At 45.8% G+C, this 19,629-nt stretch overlaps 1 protein-coding gene across 1 annotated transcript in view; it reads right to left on the reverse strand.

Moving 5' to 3' along the window:
- lig1 (ligase I, DNA, ATP-dependent) overlaps positions 1 to 18,730 on the reverse strand; it is a 27,957-nt gene extending 9,227 nt beyond the window's left edge. The window contains exons 1-17 of the mRNA XM_048228246.1: positions 18,584 to 18,730; positions 17,853 to 17,915; positions 13,307 to 13,520; positions 11,656 to 11,815; positions 11,160 to 11,318; positions 10,738 to 10,913; positions 10,392 to 10,443; positions 6,400 to 6,490; positions 4,478 to 4,573; positions 3,344 to 3,400; positions 3,108 to 3,166; positions 2,667 to 2,780; positions 2,326 to 2,492; positions 1,955 to 2,031; positions 1,325 to 1,416; positions 1,140 to 1,239; positions 818 to 903 (exon numbers count right to left, since the gene is read on the reverse strand). Of these exons, the coding sequence (XP_048084203.1) occupies positions 818 to 903; positions 1,140 to 1,239; positions 1,325 to 1,416; positions 1,955 to 2,031; positions 2,326 to 2,492; positions 2,667 to 2,780; positions 3,108 to 3,166; positions 3,344 to 3,400; positions 4,478 to 4,573; positions 6,400 to 6,490; positions 10,392 to 10,443; positions 10,738 to 10,913; positions 11,160 to 11,318; positions 11,656 to 11,815; positions 13,307 to 13,520; positions 17,853 to 17,915; positions 18,584 to 18,600 (1,780 nt within the window). The 5' untranslated portion in view covers positions 18,601 to 18,730. The remainder of the gene's footprint in view (positions 1 to 817; positions 904 to 1,139; positions 1,240 to 1,324; positions 1,417 to 1,954; positions 2,032 to 2,325; positions 2,493 to 2,666; positions 2,781 to 3,107; positions 3,167 to 3,343; positions 3,401 to 4,477; positions 4,574 to 6,399; positions 6,491 to 10,391; positions 10,444 to 10,737; positions 10,914 to 11,159; positions 11,319 to 11,655; positions 11,816 to 13,306; positions 13,521 to 17,852; positions 17,916 to 18,583) is intronic.
- Between the last annotated feature and the right edge of the window lie 899 nt (positions 18,731 to 19,629).

Here is a 19,629-nt window from a genome sequence, read left to right on the forward strand (position 1 = left end):
AAGAGTGCCACCTACTGGCCACCCACCAACACCACTTCCCGCCGCAACCTAGTTCTCCCATCCAAGTACTAACCAGGCCCACACCTGCTTAGCTTCAGTAATTCAGCTAATGGCCTCCTTACACCAAACAACTTTGACAAGATTTGAGAAAGATTCTGGAAAGATTGTAGTCTTTTGAGTACAGCTTGAATGGGAGCATTAGTTAAAAGACTCCAATCTTCTGGCTAGACATTAGAATGAATAAATGAATATCCCAGTGTTTTCACATGGTTCAAGTTTGTCCCTAGTGATACGTTAGCTAGCCTAGCTTTGAGCTAGCTTGGAGACGGGTTAGAGCCTAAATGAACCCTGCACTGTCAAAATACAAGACAAATCAAAAACTTCCAGCAGTCAGGAGTTGAACGTGGATATAGTCATCCAAAGCACTGCACTCACCAGCTATCACCAAGGATGGACTAGCGGAGTGGAGTGTGGAGTGTGTGTGGACTAGCGGAGTGGAGTGTGGAGTGTGTGTGGACTAGCGGAGTGGAGTGTGTGTGTGTGTGTGTGTGTGGACTAGCGAAGAGGGGTCATCACCTGGTGGCAACACCTGAAGCCTCAGAGATCTAGAGGTTGACACTGGCCTGAGATCGCTACTTGCTGCCAACATTAACCACCTGAGAACAAGCCTACAGTCTCTTTTACATCTACTTTAGAGAATAGGCTCACACTGATTGGTCTTTACCTGGAGTAAGCCTGCACTGATTGGTCATTACCTGGAGTAAGCCTGCACTGATTGGTCATTAGCTGGAGTAAGCCTGCAGTGATTGGTCATTACCTGGAGTAAGCCTGCACTGATTGGGCAACTCGTCGATGCCCTCCTTGAGTAGGACAGGAATGATGACATCATAATTGGGCATCTCACTGGGAGGAAATCACACAAGACAGACAGGAGTTTATCACAACACACACACACACACACACAAATGCACACACACAAGACAGACATGAGCATAGGAGTTTATCACAACACACACACACAAGACAGACATGAACATAGGAGTATAAGATCATCCTCTCTCTCTCTCGCTCACACACACACACCAGATCTTCAGCTCTCACACACACACACACACACACACACACACACACACACACACCAGTAGGTCTGTTTGAGGATGAGGCCCTTCTCCTCCAGCCAGGACTTCCGGCTCTCCGTGCTCATCTTCTTCCCAGCATCCACCACTGCCGGAGGGAATTCTGGGAAAGGCGCAAATCAGGAGTGAGCGGCATATAAGGAGGAGTGAATGTGTGTGTGTGTGTGTGTGTGTGTGTGTGTGTGTACCTTGCCCAGGTGGGGTGAGACACACAGCCTGACTCAGAGCTGCCAGAACGCTCTGCTCAGCCAAGCCAATCCGCAGCTTTCCCGCCAAAGACCTGTCAATCACACACACACACCTGTCAATCACACATACATACCTTTCATTCGTACACATCAGTCAATCAAATAACACACTCGCGCGCACACACACGCGCGCGCACACATACACACACACTCGCACATATACACGCACACTCGCACATATACACGCACACACACACACAGCTTTAGAAACATCCCACGTGATGCCCACTGGACAGACCTAATGGGGACCAGAGACTAAATCCTCTGATCTCTCTCTCACTCACACACACACCTGTTGGATCACACACCCTCAGAGGAGCTTCATGTGTAATTGTGTGTGTGTGTGTGTGTGTGTTTGTGTGGCTGCTGACCTGACGATGTATATGAACTGTGTGTGTGTGTGCTGCTGACCTGATGATGTATATGAGCTGCGTGTGTGTGTGTGTTGCTGCTGCTGACCCGATGATGTATATGAGCTGCGCGTTTGCGTGTGTGTGCGCTGCTGCTGCTGACCTGATGATGTATATGAGCTGCGCGTTTGTGTGTGTGTGTGTGTGCGCTGCTGCTGACCTGATGATGTATCTGGCTTCAGAGTGCCTGCACGCCACAAACAGACCTTTGATGATGTCAATCTTCTTATTCATGGCCTGAGGAAACACATACAGAGGCGTTAGTGTGTGTGTGTGCGTGTGTATGTATGTATGTGTGTGATGTGTGTGTGTGTATATATATATATATATATATATATATATATATATATATATATATATACATACACATACATATGTGTGTGTGTGTGTATGTATATATAGTGTGTCTATGTATGTATGTATGTATATTATATATATATATATATATATATGTGTGTGTATATATATATATGTGTGTGTGTGTGTGTGGTGTGTGTGTGGTGTGTGTGTGTGTGTGTGGGTGTGCCTCACTGAGTTGCCGCTCATGCTGGCGATCTCCTTCAGCTTGACGAACACGCCCCTGCTGGTCAGATTGGCTGGGGCGAACATCATTCTCTGGTTGCTACGGGAACTCTCGGCCACCAATCCCAGGTCACCTTTCTCCTGTGCCTCCGCCTTGATCTTGTCCAGCTGTCGTCCTGGCAACCAGAGAGGACAGACCAGAACTAACACACAGCAGCACACCGAAGAAAGAACAAGTGTGTGTGTGCGTGTATGTGTGTGTGCGTGTATGTGTGTGTGCGTGTATGTGTGTGTGCGTGTATGTGTGTAGCATGTGAGAGTGTACTGGACTCATAGCCACGCCCCCTCACCGGTTGCCTGGGCGACGGCTTTCATCAGGACCGTCTCCCCCACGCCCAGCTCCAGGCCCTGGTAAGCGGGACCAAGCTGGTTCAGACATAGATACACACAGCACAGAAGATCATCTGTGAACACACACACACACACACACACACACACACACAACACACACACACACACAGAAACACACACACACACACACAGAAACACACACACACAAAAACACACACACACACACACACACACACACACACACCATTAGGAAACACAACAGACAAAAACAGATCCAGAGGTCCAGTCATAGGAATCACATTCACACAGTTTATCTTGCTCTCTCATACACACACACACACTCACACGCACACTGTTTAACTCGCGCGCTCTCTCTCTCTCTCTCTCTCACACTCTCACACACACACACACACACAGTTTATCTCACACTCGCACTATACCTGGAGACAGTAGGATGACTGAACGCAGTAAGTTTGACAAGGTCTCAATGTTCCTCAACCTGGAAGAGAAAGATACTGATTACAAACGCACGCACACACACACACAGAGATATCTAAACACAGCATGCACACATACATATCTACAAATAAACTATACTAAAGAAAAGTACAGGAAAGACACAAATCAATGAACACACACACACACACACACCCACACATATATATATATAATTTACCTGCCCGAATCCTCTTCAATCTTTTCAAATGTGCGAGCCACTGCAAGATAGGGAACTCTGTGCCAATGTTTGTGTGTGAGAAAGAAAGAGTTTCACATGTTACAGTTTTGCTCTTCATGATTCAGCAATGTTTAGCCTTAACCCTTAAAGGAGTACCGTCACAATGTTGAGAAATTACCGTTCTATAGAATATCTGGGTTCATTAAATTCAACATAGAATTTTAGAACCTTCAATTGTTGCGGAACTTAGAATGTTCAAAAACCTACACCTTTAAGGGTTAATAGTCATGCTAATAAAACAACTTTGAATTTCCATTTTGAGAAAGAGGCCGGTGGTAGCGTAGTGGTTAAGGAGTTGGGCTAGCATCAGTGGCCTGTGGTAGCATCAGTGGCCCGTGGCGTGCAGTAGCCTGTGGTAGCTGGTAGGTTAGGAGCTGGGCTAGCATGCAGTAGCCTGTGGTAGCGTAGTGGTTAAGGAGCTGGGCTAGCATCAGTGGCCTGTGGTAGCGTAGTGGTTAAGGAGCTGGGCTAGTATCAGTGGCCTGTGGTAGCATATTGGTTAAGGAGCTGGGCTAGCATGCAGTAGCCTGTGGTAGCATAGTGGTTAAGAAGCTGGAGCTATACGCAGCAGCCTGTGGTAGCATAGTGGTTAAGGAGCTGGGCTAGCATGCAGTAGCCTGTGGTAGCGTAGTGGTTAAGGAGCTGGGCTAGCATGCAGTAGCCTGTGGTAGCATAGTGGTTAAGGAGCTGGGCTAGCATGCAGTAGCCTGTGGTAGCGTAGTGGTTAAGGAGCTGGGCTAGCATGCAGTAGCCTGTGGTAGCATAGTAGCCTGTGGTAGCGTAGTGGTTAAGAAGTTGGGCTAACATCAGTAGTCTGTGGTAGCGTAGTGGTTAAGGAGCTGGGCTAGCATGCAGTAGTCTGTGGTAGCGTAGTGGTTAAGGAGCTGGGCTAGCATGCAGTAGTCTGTGGTAGCGTAGTGGTTAAGGAGCTGGGCTAACATCAGTGGCCTGTGGTAGTGTACAGAGGTAGTTAAATGTTATGTAGCTGTTAGCTAAATATTATGTAGCTGTTAGCTAAATGTTATGTAGCTGTTAGCTAGGAGAGTTATTTGCTAGTGAGTGGATGTGACTTACTTCTGGCCCCGCCCCCAGCAGGCGTGGTCTATGGGATGGTAGTGAGCTCTGGATGGATCGTATTGGGTCTGGTCCACGGACTCCGCCCCTTTAGCACTGAGAGAAGGGGAGAAAGAGCTCATGAGTTCTGAAGCCAACACACACACACATACACACACACACACGGCAGATTACCTGCCCAATCAGCGACGAGAGGGGATGGCGCTATAGTTTCGAAAAGAATGCAGTCGGAAGAATGTGTACATTTATTTACAGCAAGGGTAGACCTACATACATTGTTTCCAGACTGAATATGCTGTTTAGTGTCAGTTTGTAAAGTTTAGGCGAAGTAGGAGGTAACGTCATGAATCCCTGAAGATTGTAACTGATTAGGCGGACCAATGATTTCAAAGTTAGCTATTGTGACGTCACAATGCAAATGTTGGAAAGGAATCCCAATCGTGAGTGACCACACTCTATTCACTTCATGAATCAGTTCTGTTTAAACGGGGGTCTGGATCACCTTTCATATGGAGGCTACTAAAACATACTGTGAGAAGTGAGTTTGTCACATCAACACTGACAGGGGCAATATTACCCTCCCTCCCAACACTGACAGGGGCAATATTACGCTCCCTGCCAACACTGACAGGGGCAATATTACGTTGCCTCCCAAGTAAACTTTCAGACATGCACCAGAGTGATGGGACTCGCACTGGAAGGGCAATGTAGAAGGAGGCGGAGCCAGAGACTTTCTAATGAGGAGACACAGCACTCAAAAAATCCTCCATAGAAATGCATGGAGCTAGTTTTGAACACCAATATGGCAGTTGTCTACACATATCCCATCCCTTCCGCGTCAAAATGTTGACATGTTAATACATTGAGCCAATCATGTGGTGTGTTGTGAATACAGTGAGCCAATCATGTGGTGTGTTGTGAATACAGAGAACCAATCATGTGGTGTGTTGTGAATACAGTGAGCCAACCATGTGGTGTGTTGTGAATACATCGTGCCAATCATGTGTTGTGATCTCGCTGCTGAAGCAAGATTGGTGTCGTGAAGCCTTGTGCACGCGCATTTCTGCCCGAAATAGATGTGACTATGAAATACATGACTTAATTCAGGATACTGCAACACACACGTTAACATCACACACAAGTCATTAGCCCATTCTGCATTTCACTACTCGCCAACTACTTTGCTGCCACTGTAGCAGTGACGTTGCTTAGGCTAGCCTAGCTGAAGTGAAGACACTGTAGCAGTGACGTTGCTTAGGCTAGCCTAGCTGAAGACACTGTAGCAGTGACGTTGCTTAGGCTAGCCTAGTTGAAGTGAAGACACTGTAGATATGACGTTGCTTAGGCTAGCCTAGCTGAAGACACTGTAGCAGTGACGTTGCTTAGGCCAGCCTAGTTGAAGACACTGTAGATATGACGTTGCTTAGGCTAGCCTAGCTGAAGACACTGTAGCAGTGACGTTGCTTAGGCTAGCCTAGTTGAAGACACTGTAGCAGTGACGTTGCTTAGGCTAGCCTAGTTGAAGACACTGTAGATATGACGTTGCTTAGGCTAGCCTAGTTGAAGTGAAGACACTGTAGATGTGACGTTGCTTAGGCTAGCCTAGTTGAAGACACTGTAGATATGACGTTGCTTAGGCTAGCCTAGCTGAAATATCACTGTAGATATGACGCTACGAAGCCAGCCTAGTTGAAGACACTGTAGCAGTGACGTTGCTTAGGCTAGCCTAGCTGAAGACACCGTAGATAAGTGGCGTTGTTTAGGCTAGCCTAGCTGAAAAGCCACACTGCAGCAGTGACGTTGCTTTAGGCTAGCCTAGCTGAAGACACCTGTAGATGTTCTCCTCCAGAGGGGCAGGTTTCCACACACACACACACATTGTTTGACACACACACACACACACACACACACACACACACTACCTGTGGCTGCCCTTCTCCTCAGAGGGGAGGGGCTTCTTCTCTTCCTCAGTCTGCTCCACCTTCTCCAGCTTCACTGCAGCCTTCTTGGGAGCTCGACACACACACACACACACAGAGATGTGTATGACATTTTGCACAGACTGGTTATTTCTGTTGCTGTGTTGGACACAATAAAGGCACTTTGAGTTGGACTCTGAGAGAGAACAGGGAGAAAAGGACTGAGAAAAGAGAGAGAGAGAGGAAGTCTGCAGTGTGTGGGCATGTGCTGTGTGTGTGAGAGATTCACAGACTGAGCCTGAGTGTGTGTGGAGTGTATGTGTGCGTGTGTGAGTGAGTGCGTGTTGCGCAGAGTGAGCCTGAGTGTGTCGCGTGTCGACATGCGTAAGCGCCACTAACGACTAATTTTTTTATCTTTGGACCACTAATCTTTACTAATTTTTTATCAAGTGTTTGTTATTTTGTTGTGTCCGCTTTTATTTTGAACTCAACTAAAGGGAAAACATAATATATATATATATCACTTTTGTTAGAAGCTGTATTACTGTAAGTAAACGTTCAAAAAACACATGTATTAAAAAAAACACCCATTTAAAAATGCTACCTTCAGATCTAATGTCGACCTTTGATAGACTTTATTTGTATGCCAGTGTTGCCATGGACATAGACAACTTCTTTGACCCGGAGGCCGGTCATGGCATACTTGGAGTCATAGGCCCAATTACATGAACCCACCCCATCAAATTATCCTTATATCACATCACAATTATTATTGTTATGCTATATTGTTATATATGCACTTCAAAAGCAGCCAGTGTTTAAAGTGCTAACATTGTTCACAAACATTGTTCAAACTTTTGTGAAAAAAAAACATGCACATCAGGACTGTTTTACTAACGAAAATATAATTACAATAGTTTCATTGTTTGCATGGTTGCATGATAAATACTTATCAAAACAACAGCAATTATATGGGTGTCATCGCTTTGGGATGTTTCCTCATGCAAGCATCATACACTGGTAGGCAAATGGAAAGAATATTGACATATTTAATTATGCCACAAGCTTTTGGCCACGTTATTCAAATTTGACTATACAATACTCTAGATAGTGTATTATAGTATGTGCTCTGTTTTATGGAAGTTGCATAAATCCACATTGTTCTATTAAAATGTAGTTTCATAATAGCCTTCCAGGTTGAATTGGAGCTTTGCTACCAACGTTATCAAGTGGTTTCAGTTTCTCTTTACATTGAATGAACGCTCACCACCATTTAATTGTATGCCTCAATGTTTGATGACACTAAATTAGCAAGTATTTCCTACTGATTGCAGAAACGCTTGTTCTCTTTTTTTGTCGGTCCGCGGTTCCTTGATCAATTGCACAGCAAATTATCAGATGAAGCCCGGGAATAATTTCCCGCTGCTCTGGACCAGCTGTGTCCACGTTACGGGCCGTGCTGGTCCGCGCGCCCATAGTTTGAGAAACGCTGGACTTTGAAAGGCTACAGGAGTTGAGGATCTTGAATCAGCATGTCTTTATTTTATCATGATCTTTATCAGTTGGCTTGAACTCTAAAAAATATGCCTTATATATGCCTCGCGGACTTGCTGACCATGGGAAATGACGCACCTTGATTGTTGATATCATACGCGCATGTTCGCTTGTAAATTTTTTTTTTGAAATGAATTACAGTAATGACATGCCGCTATGCTATCAACGGAGACACTCTTCACTTCATTTATTCAATTTCCACAATACTATATTAGTCAGAGTCTGACTAGCGTTAACCTACTAGCCCCCCCCCACTTAGCCTGCCTAATAATGAATTGGGCTGAAAGTAGTATAGGTTAACGCAGCTTTGCTGCTACGCATATTTTAGTGCAGTGCATAGCGGGTTTTAAAACATGACCGCCAAAGTCTTAGCCTGTCGGATGACATACAAAAAAGTCATTGTACATTTCAAAGAGTTAATAACATAGAGTTAATTAATATAACATTACAGTGACGCTTTGAGACCAAAATAAATAGAAGTCAATAGTAAACGACTCTTGACTAAAAAAATTGCGTCGACTAGCAATTTTCTGTCCCGATTAGGTGGGCTAAGTGCGGCAGCACTAAGCGTGTCGCGTGTGTGTGGAGTGTGCGTGTAGGTGCATGCGTGCGTGCGGCGTCGCGTGCATATTGTCGTGCATTAGATGCGTCGCGTGCTTGGCGATGCGTGCATGTGTGTGCGTGCACGTGGAGTGCGTGCGTGTGCGTGTGGAATGCGTGTGGAATGCATTAGTAGGTGATGGCGTCGATGCGTGCTTGGCGTGTATTGTCGCGGAGTGTGTGTGTCGTGCGGGTGTGTGTGTGTCGCGTCGCGTGTCGTCTTGGTGTGTGTGTGTGCGTGCGTGTGGAGTGTGTGGAGTGTGTGCGTGCGTGCGTGTGCGTGTGGAATGTAGGTAATGGTGATAGCGTGCTTGAATGCGATATGATGTGTGTGTGTGTGCGTGCGTATGCGTGCGGAGTGTGTGTGTGCGTGTGGAGTGTGTGTGTGCGTGTGGGTGTGTGTGTGTGTGTGTGCGTGTGGAGTGCGTGTGTGCGTGTGGAGTGCGTGTGTGTGTGGTGTGTGTGTGTGCGTGTGGAGTGCGTGCGTGCGGAGTGCGTGCGTGTGTGTGGAGTGTGTGTGTGTGTGCGTGTGGAGTGTGTGTGCGTGCGTGTGTGTGGAGTGTGTGTGTGTGCGTGTGGAGTGTGTGCGTGTGTGTGTGTGTGCGTGCGTGCGTGTGTGTGTGTGTGCGTGCGTGTGGAGTGTGTGTGTGCATGTGGAGTGTGTGTGCGTGTGGAGTGTGTGTGTGTGTGGAGTGTGTGTGTGTGCGTGCGTATGCGTGCGTGTTGAGTGTGTGTGTGCGTCGTGTGGAGTGCGTGTGTGCGTGCGTGTGGAGTGCGTGTGGAGTGCGTGTGTGCGTCGTGTGGAGTGCGTGTGTGTGTGTGTGTGCGTGTGGAGTGCGTGCGTGTGGGTGCGTGCGTGTGGAGTGCGTGTGTGCGTGGAGTGCGTGCGTGCGTGGGTGTGTGTGTGCGTGTGGAGTGTGTGTGTGTATGCGTGCGTGTGGAGTGTGTGTGTGCGTGTGTGTGTGTGTGCGTGTGGAGTGCGTCGTGTGGAGTGCGTGTGGAGTGCGTGTGGAGTGCGTGCGTGTGGAGTGCGTGTGTGTGTGTGTATGCGTGCGTGTGGAGTGCGTGCGTGTGGAGTGTGTGTGTGCGTGTGTGTGTGCGTGTGTGTGTGTGCGTGCGTGCGTGTGGAGTGTGTGTGTGTGTGTGTGCGTGTGGAGTGCGTGCGTGTGGGTGTGTGTGCGTGCGTGTGGAGTGCGTGCGTGTGGGTGCGTGCGTGCGTGCGGAGTGCGTGCGTGTGGGTGTGTGTGCGTGCGTGTGGAGTGCGTGCGTGCGGAGTGCGTGCGTGTGGAGTGCGTGTGGAGTGCGTGTGTGCGTGCGTGTGTGTGTGTGTGTGTATGCGTGCGTGTGGAGTGCGTGCGTGTGTGTGTGTGCGTGTGGGTGTGTGTGTGCGTGCGTGTGGAGTGCGTGCGTGCGTGCGTGCGTGCGTGCGGAGTGCGGAGTGCGTGCGTGTGGAGTGCGTGCGTGTGGAGTGCGTGTGTGTGTGTGCGTGCGTGTGGAGTGTGTGCGTGCGTGCGGAGTGCGGAGTGCGTGCGTGTGGAGTGTGTGCGTGTGGAGTGCGTGCGTGCGGAGTGCGTGCGTGCGTGCGTGCGTGCGGAGTGCGTGCGTGTGGGTGTGTGCGTGCGTGTGGGTGCGTGCGTGTGGAGTGCGTGCGTGTGGGTGCGTGCGTGCGTGCGTGCGGAGTGCGTGCGTGTGGGTGCGTGCGTGCGTGCGTGTGGAGTGCGTGCGTGCGTGCGTGTGGAGTGCGTGCGTGCGTGTGGAGTGCGTGCGTGCGGAGTGCGTGCGTGTGGAGTGCGTGCGTGCGTGTGGAGTGCGTGCGTGCGTGTGTGTACGGAGAGCCTTACTGAAGAAGCTGCTGAACGCCGCCGTCTTCTTCACTGGCCCTTCCTTCTCCTTCTCCTCCCAGATTCCCTCTTCACAGCTCTGGGACTCTTCCACTTTCTCCCTCCTCCTCCCTCATCCTCCTCCTGCCTCAGGACTCTTGAGCTCTTCTCCTCTGCTTTCTCTCCTCCCTTCATCCTCCATCTCAGGACTCTTTGAGCTCTTTCTTTCTCCTCTGTGTTTCTCCCTCCTTCATCCTCCTGTCCCTTGTGACTCTTTTGAGCTCTTCTTCTTCTCCTCTGCTTTCTCTCCTCCCTTCATCCTCTCCTCCATCTCAGGACTCTTTGAGCTCTTCTTCTTCTCCTCTGCTTTCTCTCCTCCCTTCTTCCTTCCTGCAGGGCTTTCATCATTCTTCTCTTCTTTCATTCCCTCCTCCTCTTCCTCCCTCTCTTTCTTCACCTCTGCTGTGGGCTTCTCTCCTCCCTCCTTGTCTTCTGTGATCTGTCCATCTCCATTCTCCACCTCCATCTGCTCCTCCTCTTTGTCTGCATGGAAAGAGGGATGAACAAGAGTAGGAATGCTTGGTCGCATGCATGCACACACACACACACACACACACACACACACACACACACACCCTCCTACGAGCGCACACACACACACACTCGGTCGCATGCATGCACACACACACACTCCTAAGAGGACACACACACACTCCTAAGAGGACACACACACACACACTCCTACGAGCACACACACACACTCCTAAGAGGACACACACACACACACACCTAGGCGCTCCTGGGACTGCTCCGTCCTGGCTCTCTTGCTCTCCCGTCCTCCCTCCTCCCTGGCTTCCTTCTCCTCCTCCTCCCCTCCTTCTTTCTCCTCCTTCTCTGTCTCTCCATCACTGCGGTTCTCCAACTTCCTCTTGGGGAACTGCTTCCTCGCTGAAACACAAAGAGAATGCAAAGAGAACGAGAGAGAGAGAGAGAGAGAGAGAGAGAGAGAGAGAGAGAGAGATCATCATTTTGAGTCAGTCATCAAACCATGGCATCACCAGCCACTGCAACACAATAGAACATCCTATTAGACCTGCATGGATGAGGTTCTGAACGGAACGTGTTCTATGGAGGGGCCTGAGGTTCTCTACGGAACATGTTCAAAAGAAGGGCCTGAGGCTCTGTAAGGAACAGGTTCTAAGGAGAGGCCTTAAGGTTCTGTAAGGAACTAAGAGGTTCTAAGAGGCTGTCCTCTGGTTCTGTGGTCCCTGGTGACGGCACGTACCTGTCCTGCGCTTGGGAACCCCAGAGGGGGACTCGGAGGAGGGGGTGACTGGGGTTGCCGAGGCAACCAACGCAGCTGGGGTCACTGGGGTCATAGGCGTTGCCGGGGAAACAGGCGTCTTAGGCGACAGAGGGGTGGGCGTGGCTTTAGGAGCAGACTCCTACAACATGGGGGGGAAATAAAACACACTTTACACACACACACACACACACACACGGAGCAGACTCCTACAACATGGGGGGAAATAAAACACACTTTACACACACACACACACACACACACACACACACACACACACACACACACACACACGGAGCAGACTCCTACAACATGGGGGGGAAATAAAACACACTTTACACACACACACACACACACACACACACATCACACATCACACATCACACACACAACACACAATAATAACACAATAATAATACACACATTAGGCTGTCACTTTGATGCTCGAAAATCGATTGCACAATCGATTGGACCAAACAACACAAGTTTCAAAACTAAAATAGGGAATCGATTTTAACCAAATATAAAATAATCGGCGTAGAAAGCATTGCTTAACGCTAAAAGAAAAAATAAATTACACCAATTTTACGACCGAACAGTTGTTTCAATCAGCTGCCATGCTGCTCGTGGTTTGCCAAAAATGGAGGACAACGCCGCATCAACCCAGCGATATGTAGAGAGACGAAAGTGATGGGCCCCACAACTTGAGGAGTTCGATGTGGAAGTACTTTGATTTTGGTGTATCAAACTATGGAGAAGAACAAAGCTGTAGGTTATGCAACTGTGCAGTCGAAGTTCTAACGAGGGCTAAATTTGTTTTGACATTTCTAATCGTAAACACACAGACAGCTTTTTGTTGGAAGCCTGCAGTCATGTCACTGATGGTTGGCAGTCCACTGGGCTTACTGGTTTTCGGTGAATGTTGCACTTGTTTGTCATTGAGCAACGTAAACTTCACGCCAATAAATCAGAAATATTGCTGGCTTGGCGCCTACAAGCCTCTTTACGCTGGTCCTGCAGTTGTTTGTGGATTGGCCTATATTTCCATGCTGAAAAAATGAAACGCCTTTTAGACATAAAAAATCGATTTTATAATCGATTCAATGAACACTTATGTCTCAAAATTTAAATAGGGATTTTTTTCAATAAAAAGTGACAGCCCTAACACACACACATACATTACAACACACAACAATAATAATAATAACACAATAACTACTGTAATCTCCGACCATAAACCATTGATTTTGGTAAAATTCGGCCAGTCAAGGGTTTATGAAATTTTAAGTAGGCTAACCTACTTAAAAAAAATCTAAGCAGGAGTAGGATTGATGAAATATTGGATACTTGGGGATAATGTTGTGCTTACTGTGAGGTTTTGCATTGTTTCACAATTTATTTCAGTTAGCCTATTAGCTGGTTTGATTTGCATTGAGCTCAATGAGCATCAAAGCTATGCTAACTGAATGAGCATCAAACCTATGCTAACTGAATGAGCATCAAACCTATGCTAACTGAAACACACACACACACTCTAAAAACAAACTATTACAGTGTATTAACACATATAGGCAGGTTCCACACAGACTTCGTTAGAAAGGCCCCAGTACTGATTAAAGGGGGTGGGACTCACATGCTCCTTGGTGGGTTTGTCTCCAGCGTCTCCTTTGACCTGATTGGCTGCCTGCTCCTTGGTGGGCTTGTCTCTGGCGTCTCCTTTGACCTGATTGGCCGTCTGCTCTTCATCATCGCTGTCCAGGATTTGCCGGCTGCGCTTGCTCAGCTTCTTCACCGGAGAGTCCACTTCCTGGTTGCCGTTCTGCAGCTTGAGTGGGCTCTTCACAGACCTGACCAGAGACAACATTAGTGTTCTATTCACTTAGTGTGTGTGTGTGTGTGTGTGTTACACACTGGCCACAGAAACAACAACCGTGTTCTGTTCACTCACTGTGTGTGTGTGTGTGTGTGTGTGTGTGTGTGTGCGTGCGTGTTTGTGTGTGTGGTCTAACAGCGGTACAGTAACTATCATAGCAAACAGACCAGTTGACTTTTTTTTTTTTTGGGGGGGGGGCTAGACATTTTATTAAATACCATTTTAATAGCCTCCTTTAGATTACAACACCAGAGGATTACAATATAATATATCTATTATTTTATATCCTGATATAAAAATATTTTTCTGAATGACTGATATTTATGACAGCACACTTTTATGCAGATTAGCCTTATAGCCCATAGCCTAGCCTACTATTTTTATTACAACTCCCCACCTCCCTTTAATTCAGCTGTCCATTTGAATCCTGGAAATATTGTAAACAAAGTAGCATAGTTGGCTAGTTTATCCCATCATAGTCTACTGATTGGACTGTTCAGTTTCCATGTGTGTTTAAGTTTCAAGGTAATACTTGTTCTCCACATTGGGACAGGCCCTTTGGGAACGCTGGTATTGAGATGATCAGTCAAACTTCAATGCAAGAGTTTTAAACAAATATGTGCAGCATGCTAATGATGCTAAGCAGATTTAATAAGAATTTTAGCTAGTCGCCTTATGCGCCCTTGCTTCAATGATCAGGAATCGTTTCCATTTGTCACATGGTTCATTGAGCAGGAGAGGAGGGAGCCGAGAGAGCAAGGGAGAGGGAGGAGGAGAGGAGGAGGAGAGGGGAGGAGGAGAGGAGGGGAGAGGGAGGAGAGGGGAGGAGAGGAGAGGAGGAGAGGAGAGGAGGAGAGGAGAGGAGAGGAGAGAGAGAGGAGGGCAAGGAGAGGGAGGAGGAGAGGAGAGGAGAGGAGGAGAGGTCTAACAGCTGTAAGTAGCATAGCAAACAGACTAGTTGTAGGTCTAACAGCTGTAAGTAGCATAGCAAACAGACTAGTTGTAGGTCTAACAGCTGTAAGTAGCATAGCAAACAGACTAGTTGTAGGTCTAACAGCTGTAAGTAGCATAGCAAACAGACTAGTTGTAGGTCTAACAGCTGTAAGTAGCATAGCAAACAGACTAGTTGTAGGTCTAACAGCTGTAAGTAGCATAGCAAACAGACTAGTTGTAGGTCTAACAGCTGTAAGTAGCATAGCAAACAGACTAGTTGTAGGTCTAACAGCTGTAAGTAGCATAGCAAACAGACTAGTTGTAGGTCTAACAGCTGTAAGTAGCATAGCAAACAGACTAGTTGTAGGTCTAACAGCTGTAAGTAGCATAGCAAACAGACTAGTTGTAGGTCTAACAGCTGTAAGTAGCATAGCAAACAGACTAGTTGTAGGTCTAACAGCTGTAAGTAGCATAGCAAACAGACTAGTTGTAGGTCTAACAGCTGTAAGTAGCATAGCAAACAGACTAGTTGTAGGTCTAACAGCTGTAAGTAGCATAGCAAACAGACTAGTTGTAGGTCTAACAGCTGTAAGTAGCATAGCAAACAGACTAGTTGTAGGTCTAACAGCTGTAAGTAGCATAGCAAACAGACTAGTTGTAGGTCTAACAGCTGTAAGTAGCATAGCAAACAGACTAGTTGTAGGTCTAACAGCTGTAAGTAGCATAGCAAACAGACTAGTTGTAGGTCTAACAGCTGTAAGTAGCATAGCAAACAGACTAGTTGTAGGTCTAACAGCTGTAAGTAGCATAGCAAACAGACTAGTTGTAGGTCTAACAGCTGTAAGTAGCATAGCAAACAGACTAGTTGTAGGTCTAACAGCTGTAAGTAGCATAGCAAACAGACTAGTTGTAGGTCTAACAGCTGTAAGTAGCATAGCAAACAGACTAGTTGTAGGTCTAACAGCTGTAAGTAGCATAGCAAACAGACTAGTTGTAGGTCTAACAGCTGTAAGTAGCATAGCAAACAGACTAGTTGTAGGTCTAACAGCTGTAAGTAGCATAGCAAACAGACTAGTTGTAGGTCTAACAGCTGTAAGTAGCATAGCAAACAGACTAGTTGTAGGTCTAACAGCTGTAAGTAGCATAGCAAACAGACTAGTTGTAGGTCTAACAGCTGTAAGTAGCATAGCAAACAGACTAGTTGTAGGTCTAACAGCTGTAAGTAGCATAGCAAACAGACTAGTTGTAGGTCTAACAGCTGTAAGTAGCATAGCAAACAGACTAGTTGTAGGTCTAACAGCTGTAAGTAGCATAGCAAACAGACTAGTTGTTAGCATAGCAAACAGACTAGTTGTAGGTCTAACAGCTGTAAGTAGCATAGCAAACAGACTAGTTGTAGGTCTAACAGCGGTAAGTATCATAGCAAATGACAGCGCAGTGTTTCCCATACATTGACTTATTTGTAGCGGCCCACCACAATATCAACATTGACCACCACTAGGGATGTAACGATTACCGGTATAATGGTAAACCGCGATAAAAATGTTGACAATAATAATTATCGTTTTCATTTCAAACATCATGATTATCACTGTTGATTACCGCGGTGTGGAAACCGTGTGTTTAATCCTTCCCAGCTTCATCCAAGCCTGCTTTTGACATACAGTAGGCCTGGTACAATGGAACAAAACTGGTACCCTACTGATTCTGTTGTCTAATTGATGGTTTTAACTGTGATTCAGATTAGTCTACACCTGATTTTAAAAGGCGGAACTTTTTCACCGCAAAATGTGCACTGTATCATGTAGCCACTCTGCGTCTTTTTATGTTTACGTCCACATTAAATCCATTCCACTCACGTTATCAGGAGAATACAGTGGCCTAAAGTTTTATTTTGAACGCTTACTTTGGTCTCACTCATTGCATCCAAATAACAGAAATAGCAAACTCCAAGTTATGGTAGGGTAAGTTAAGCTATAAGCACATAGCCAATTAAACATGAAGAAAAAGTGAACGGGACACTTTTTTGAAACTATTTCAGCTTGTGTAGGCCTATCAGTGCTTTCTGAACATATTGAACACACTTTTAGAAATACCGTGATAATACCGAAAACCGTGATAATTTTGGTCACTATAACCGTGAGGTTAAATTTTCATACCATTACATCCCTAACCACCACACAATGCTTTTCCAGGTTGTACTAAATTGTGCTTAAAGCTGGTTAGCATCATAACCACACTGTGCTAATTTCTCCCAAACTGTGTTAAAATGGTAACATTGGTAATAATAGTAATAACAATAATAATGGTAATAACAGCCAGAATTTTAAGATTTCCCCAGGTGTGATACCCCCTGAACCCACCCTGTTATGATCCGCACCCCCCCTCACAAAACACTTCCAACATCCCTGTTGCTCTAGTGAAGTCCACAGCACAGCCCACAGAGCAGAGTCCTTAAATTGGAAGTGGTCAGTAACAGCATAATGTGACCAATAAGAGCCGGACCGCCCTATACGCGCACTACACACATAGGGCCCCCAAAAATTAATCAAGGCCCCACACCTCCCCATTACATCAAGAGTTATATTGTTGATGAGAAAAAATTAAGAGACCACTGCACATTTTTTTGATGTCATCTTACGGTTGCTGAGTGAAATTGGAATGAGTTGACGGTCAAATTCAAAATTAAGAGACCACTGCAAATTTGAATATGACCATCAACTCATTCCAAAGTCACTCGGCAACCGTAGGATGACATCAGCAAAACGTGCAGTGGCAACAGGGTTTTTCCAGATCTGTATCGTCAGCGATGGGAATGATTAAGCATTGACAATATTTAATATTACTGGTGGTGATGTGAATGATTAAGCTTTGACAATATTTAATATTACTGGTGATGTGAATGATTAAGCATTGACAATATTTAATATTACTGGTGATGTGAATGATTAAGCATTGACAATATTTAATATTACTGGTGGCGATGTGAATGATTAAGCATTGACCATATTTAATATTACTGGTGGCGATGTGAATGATTAAGCATTGACCATATTTAATATTACTGGTGGCGGTGGTTGGAGGCCCCCAAATCAAATTCCGTTTAGGGCTCCATCAGGGCTTGGGCCGGCTCTGGACTTCATGGCTTGTGTGATTGGGATGTGGATTGATTACATTTGATCACATTTATAATGAGTATAGTATATGGTAAGATTGTAGTGTTACAATGTAATAGAGGCAATCACAAAGAAAGGGAGGCTTCCTGCATGACCCATTCCTAATTAATTGTCTCAAATATAATAAATATAACACATTGGGACAGAAATTTGGCAACACTGTACGCAGAGGTGGGACAAAGAAGTCTCAAACTCACTCTGATTTCACCTTCACCTGTCCGTCATTCTTCTCCTTGCCTTTCATTGGCTGGAAGAAAGACCTAGGAAAAGGAAGAGAATAGTGAGAGTATGTCAGAAGTGTCACGACAACTACGAGAGTCATAACCTTATGGTTTACTTACACTAGCGTTATACCCCGAGTTGTTCTACCTTCCACCTTATGGTTTACTTACACTAGCGTTATACCCCGAGTTGTTCTACCCTCCACCTTACGGTTTACTTACACTAGCGTTATACCCCGAGTTGTTCCTGCGCTGGGTGATTACGAAGTCTGGTTCGGTCTATCAGTATTAGAGATAGGATATTTATTGTTGACATCAGTTAACACTAGCTAAATTTAATGTTACCGAATCATAAGCAAAGTAACTTTATGCCGAAAACGGTGGTAATTAGCCATGTTTATCGTGGCTAACGTAGATAGCATAACGTTACATGCCTCAATCAGGAAGTGTGCATGTATTCTTGAGATCTGGAAACAAGTGCAAAATACAGAAGTGCGTAATACAAAATTACTCATATTATTTATGATCCTAAGTTATTAACTCGACCCATACTGATACATTAGCTCTTGACACCACACATAGGTTAGCATACTAGATGCAGCTTGCAAGTTTGCGGACTATTTAGGTCCTTGTGCCCATGAACATTGGAGTCCTTGAATAACGTTATACCATTAAGAATGCGATCAACAGTATACGAGCGTACTCACGCAATACTCCGCTGCATGATTCGAGTTTTGGAAAGTTTCAACCGGGCGATAGGTTGGTGTATCGTATAACTTAACGTTACAATACTCTTCGTGTTTTCATAAACACATTACCCGCGCTGCGCAATTCGGCGCCAAAGTGATGTCAAACCCCACCGCCAATCCCGGGAAAAAAAGAACACACGTTCTTTAACCCGTCAGCGCCATCTGCCGGATAGGATGTACACAAGCATGACCTCAAACACCCTCAAATGCCGAACGTCAGACACTTGCCCATGATTTCCGGAAGTGTCATTTGGATCATTTAAATGTCAGTGGGGAAGTGTGAGACTGAGAACAAATCAGGATGCTAGTTGATTCAATAATAATCAAGCCTAGATTAGAGCTACTTGAATATTTGGCATCTGCTATGTTTGTTCTATAATTATTCTAGATACATAGGCTAATGTAACCTGGGATTACCTTATTGTAGGCTACACTTTAGGCTACATAGGCTAAATGCCAGGCCAAGTGCAGGCAAGGTAAAACTCGAGGATTAGAGACTCTAATGTGTGATTATTTGACCAGACAGCTCACATTAATTTTTGTGTCTGAGTGAGTCAGAGTGGTGTCAATTTGAGGGAAACAGAGATGATAACTTACTGCCTTAAAAGGGGGGTCAGCCCTATAGCCCAATGTTCCCACATGTATAAGGTTAGGTTAGGGGAACATGAGGTTTGTGGATGACTGGGGGTGCACTGGCCGATCAGATCTGACCACACCAAAAAGAAAAGTGAGGTACCTATCTTAAATCAAAAGTTATACATAATAAATAATAAGGTTAGGGTTGGGGGGTTGGGGTTAGGGATTAGGCCTGTGTTGGTGGATGGGTTAGGGCAGGGGTTCCCAAACTTTTCAACGACAAGGCCCCCCAAATACCTCTAGGTTCTGCTATGTGAGAGCTATCCCTCTACTATTATTCCCAGTCATTATCATGGAAAATTATTATAATGGCATTGTATAACAACCCTCATAGTAATCGGTATATTTAAAATTTTTCAAATGTATTT

This window comes from Alosa alosa, chromosome 19 (assembly GCF_017589495.1).
Source record: "Alosa alosa isolate M-15738 ecotype Scorff River chromosome 19, AALO_Geno_1.1, whole genome shotgun sequence".
Lineage (NCBI taxonomy): Eukaryota > Metazoa > Chordata > Actinopteri > Clupeiformes > Clupeidae > Alosa > Alosa alosa.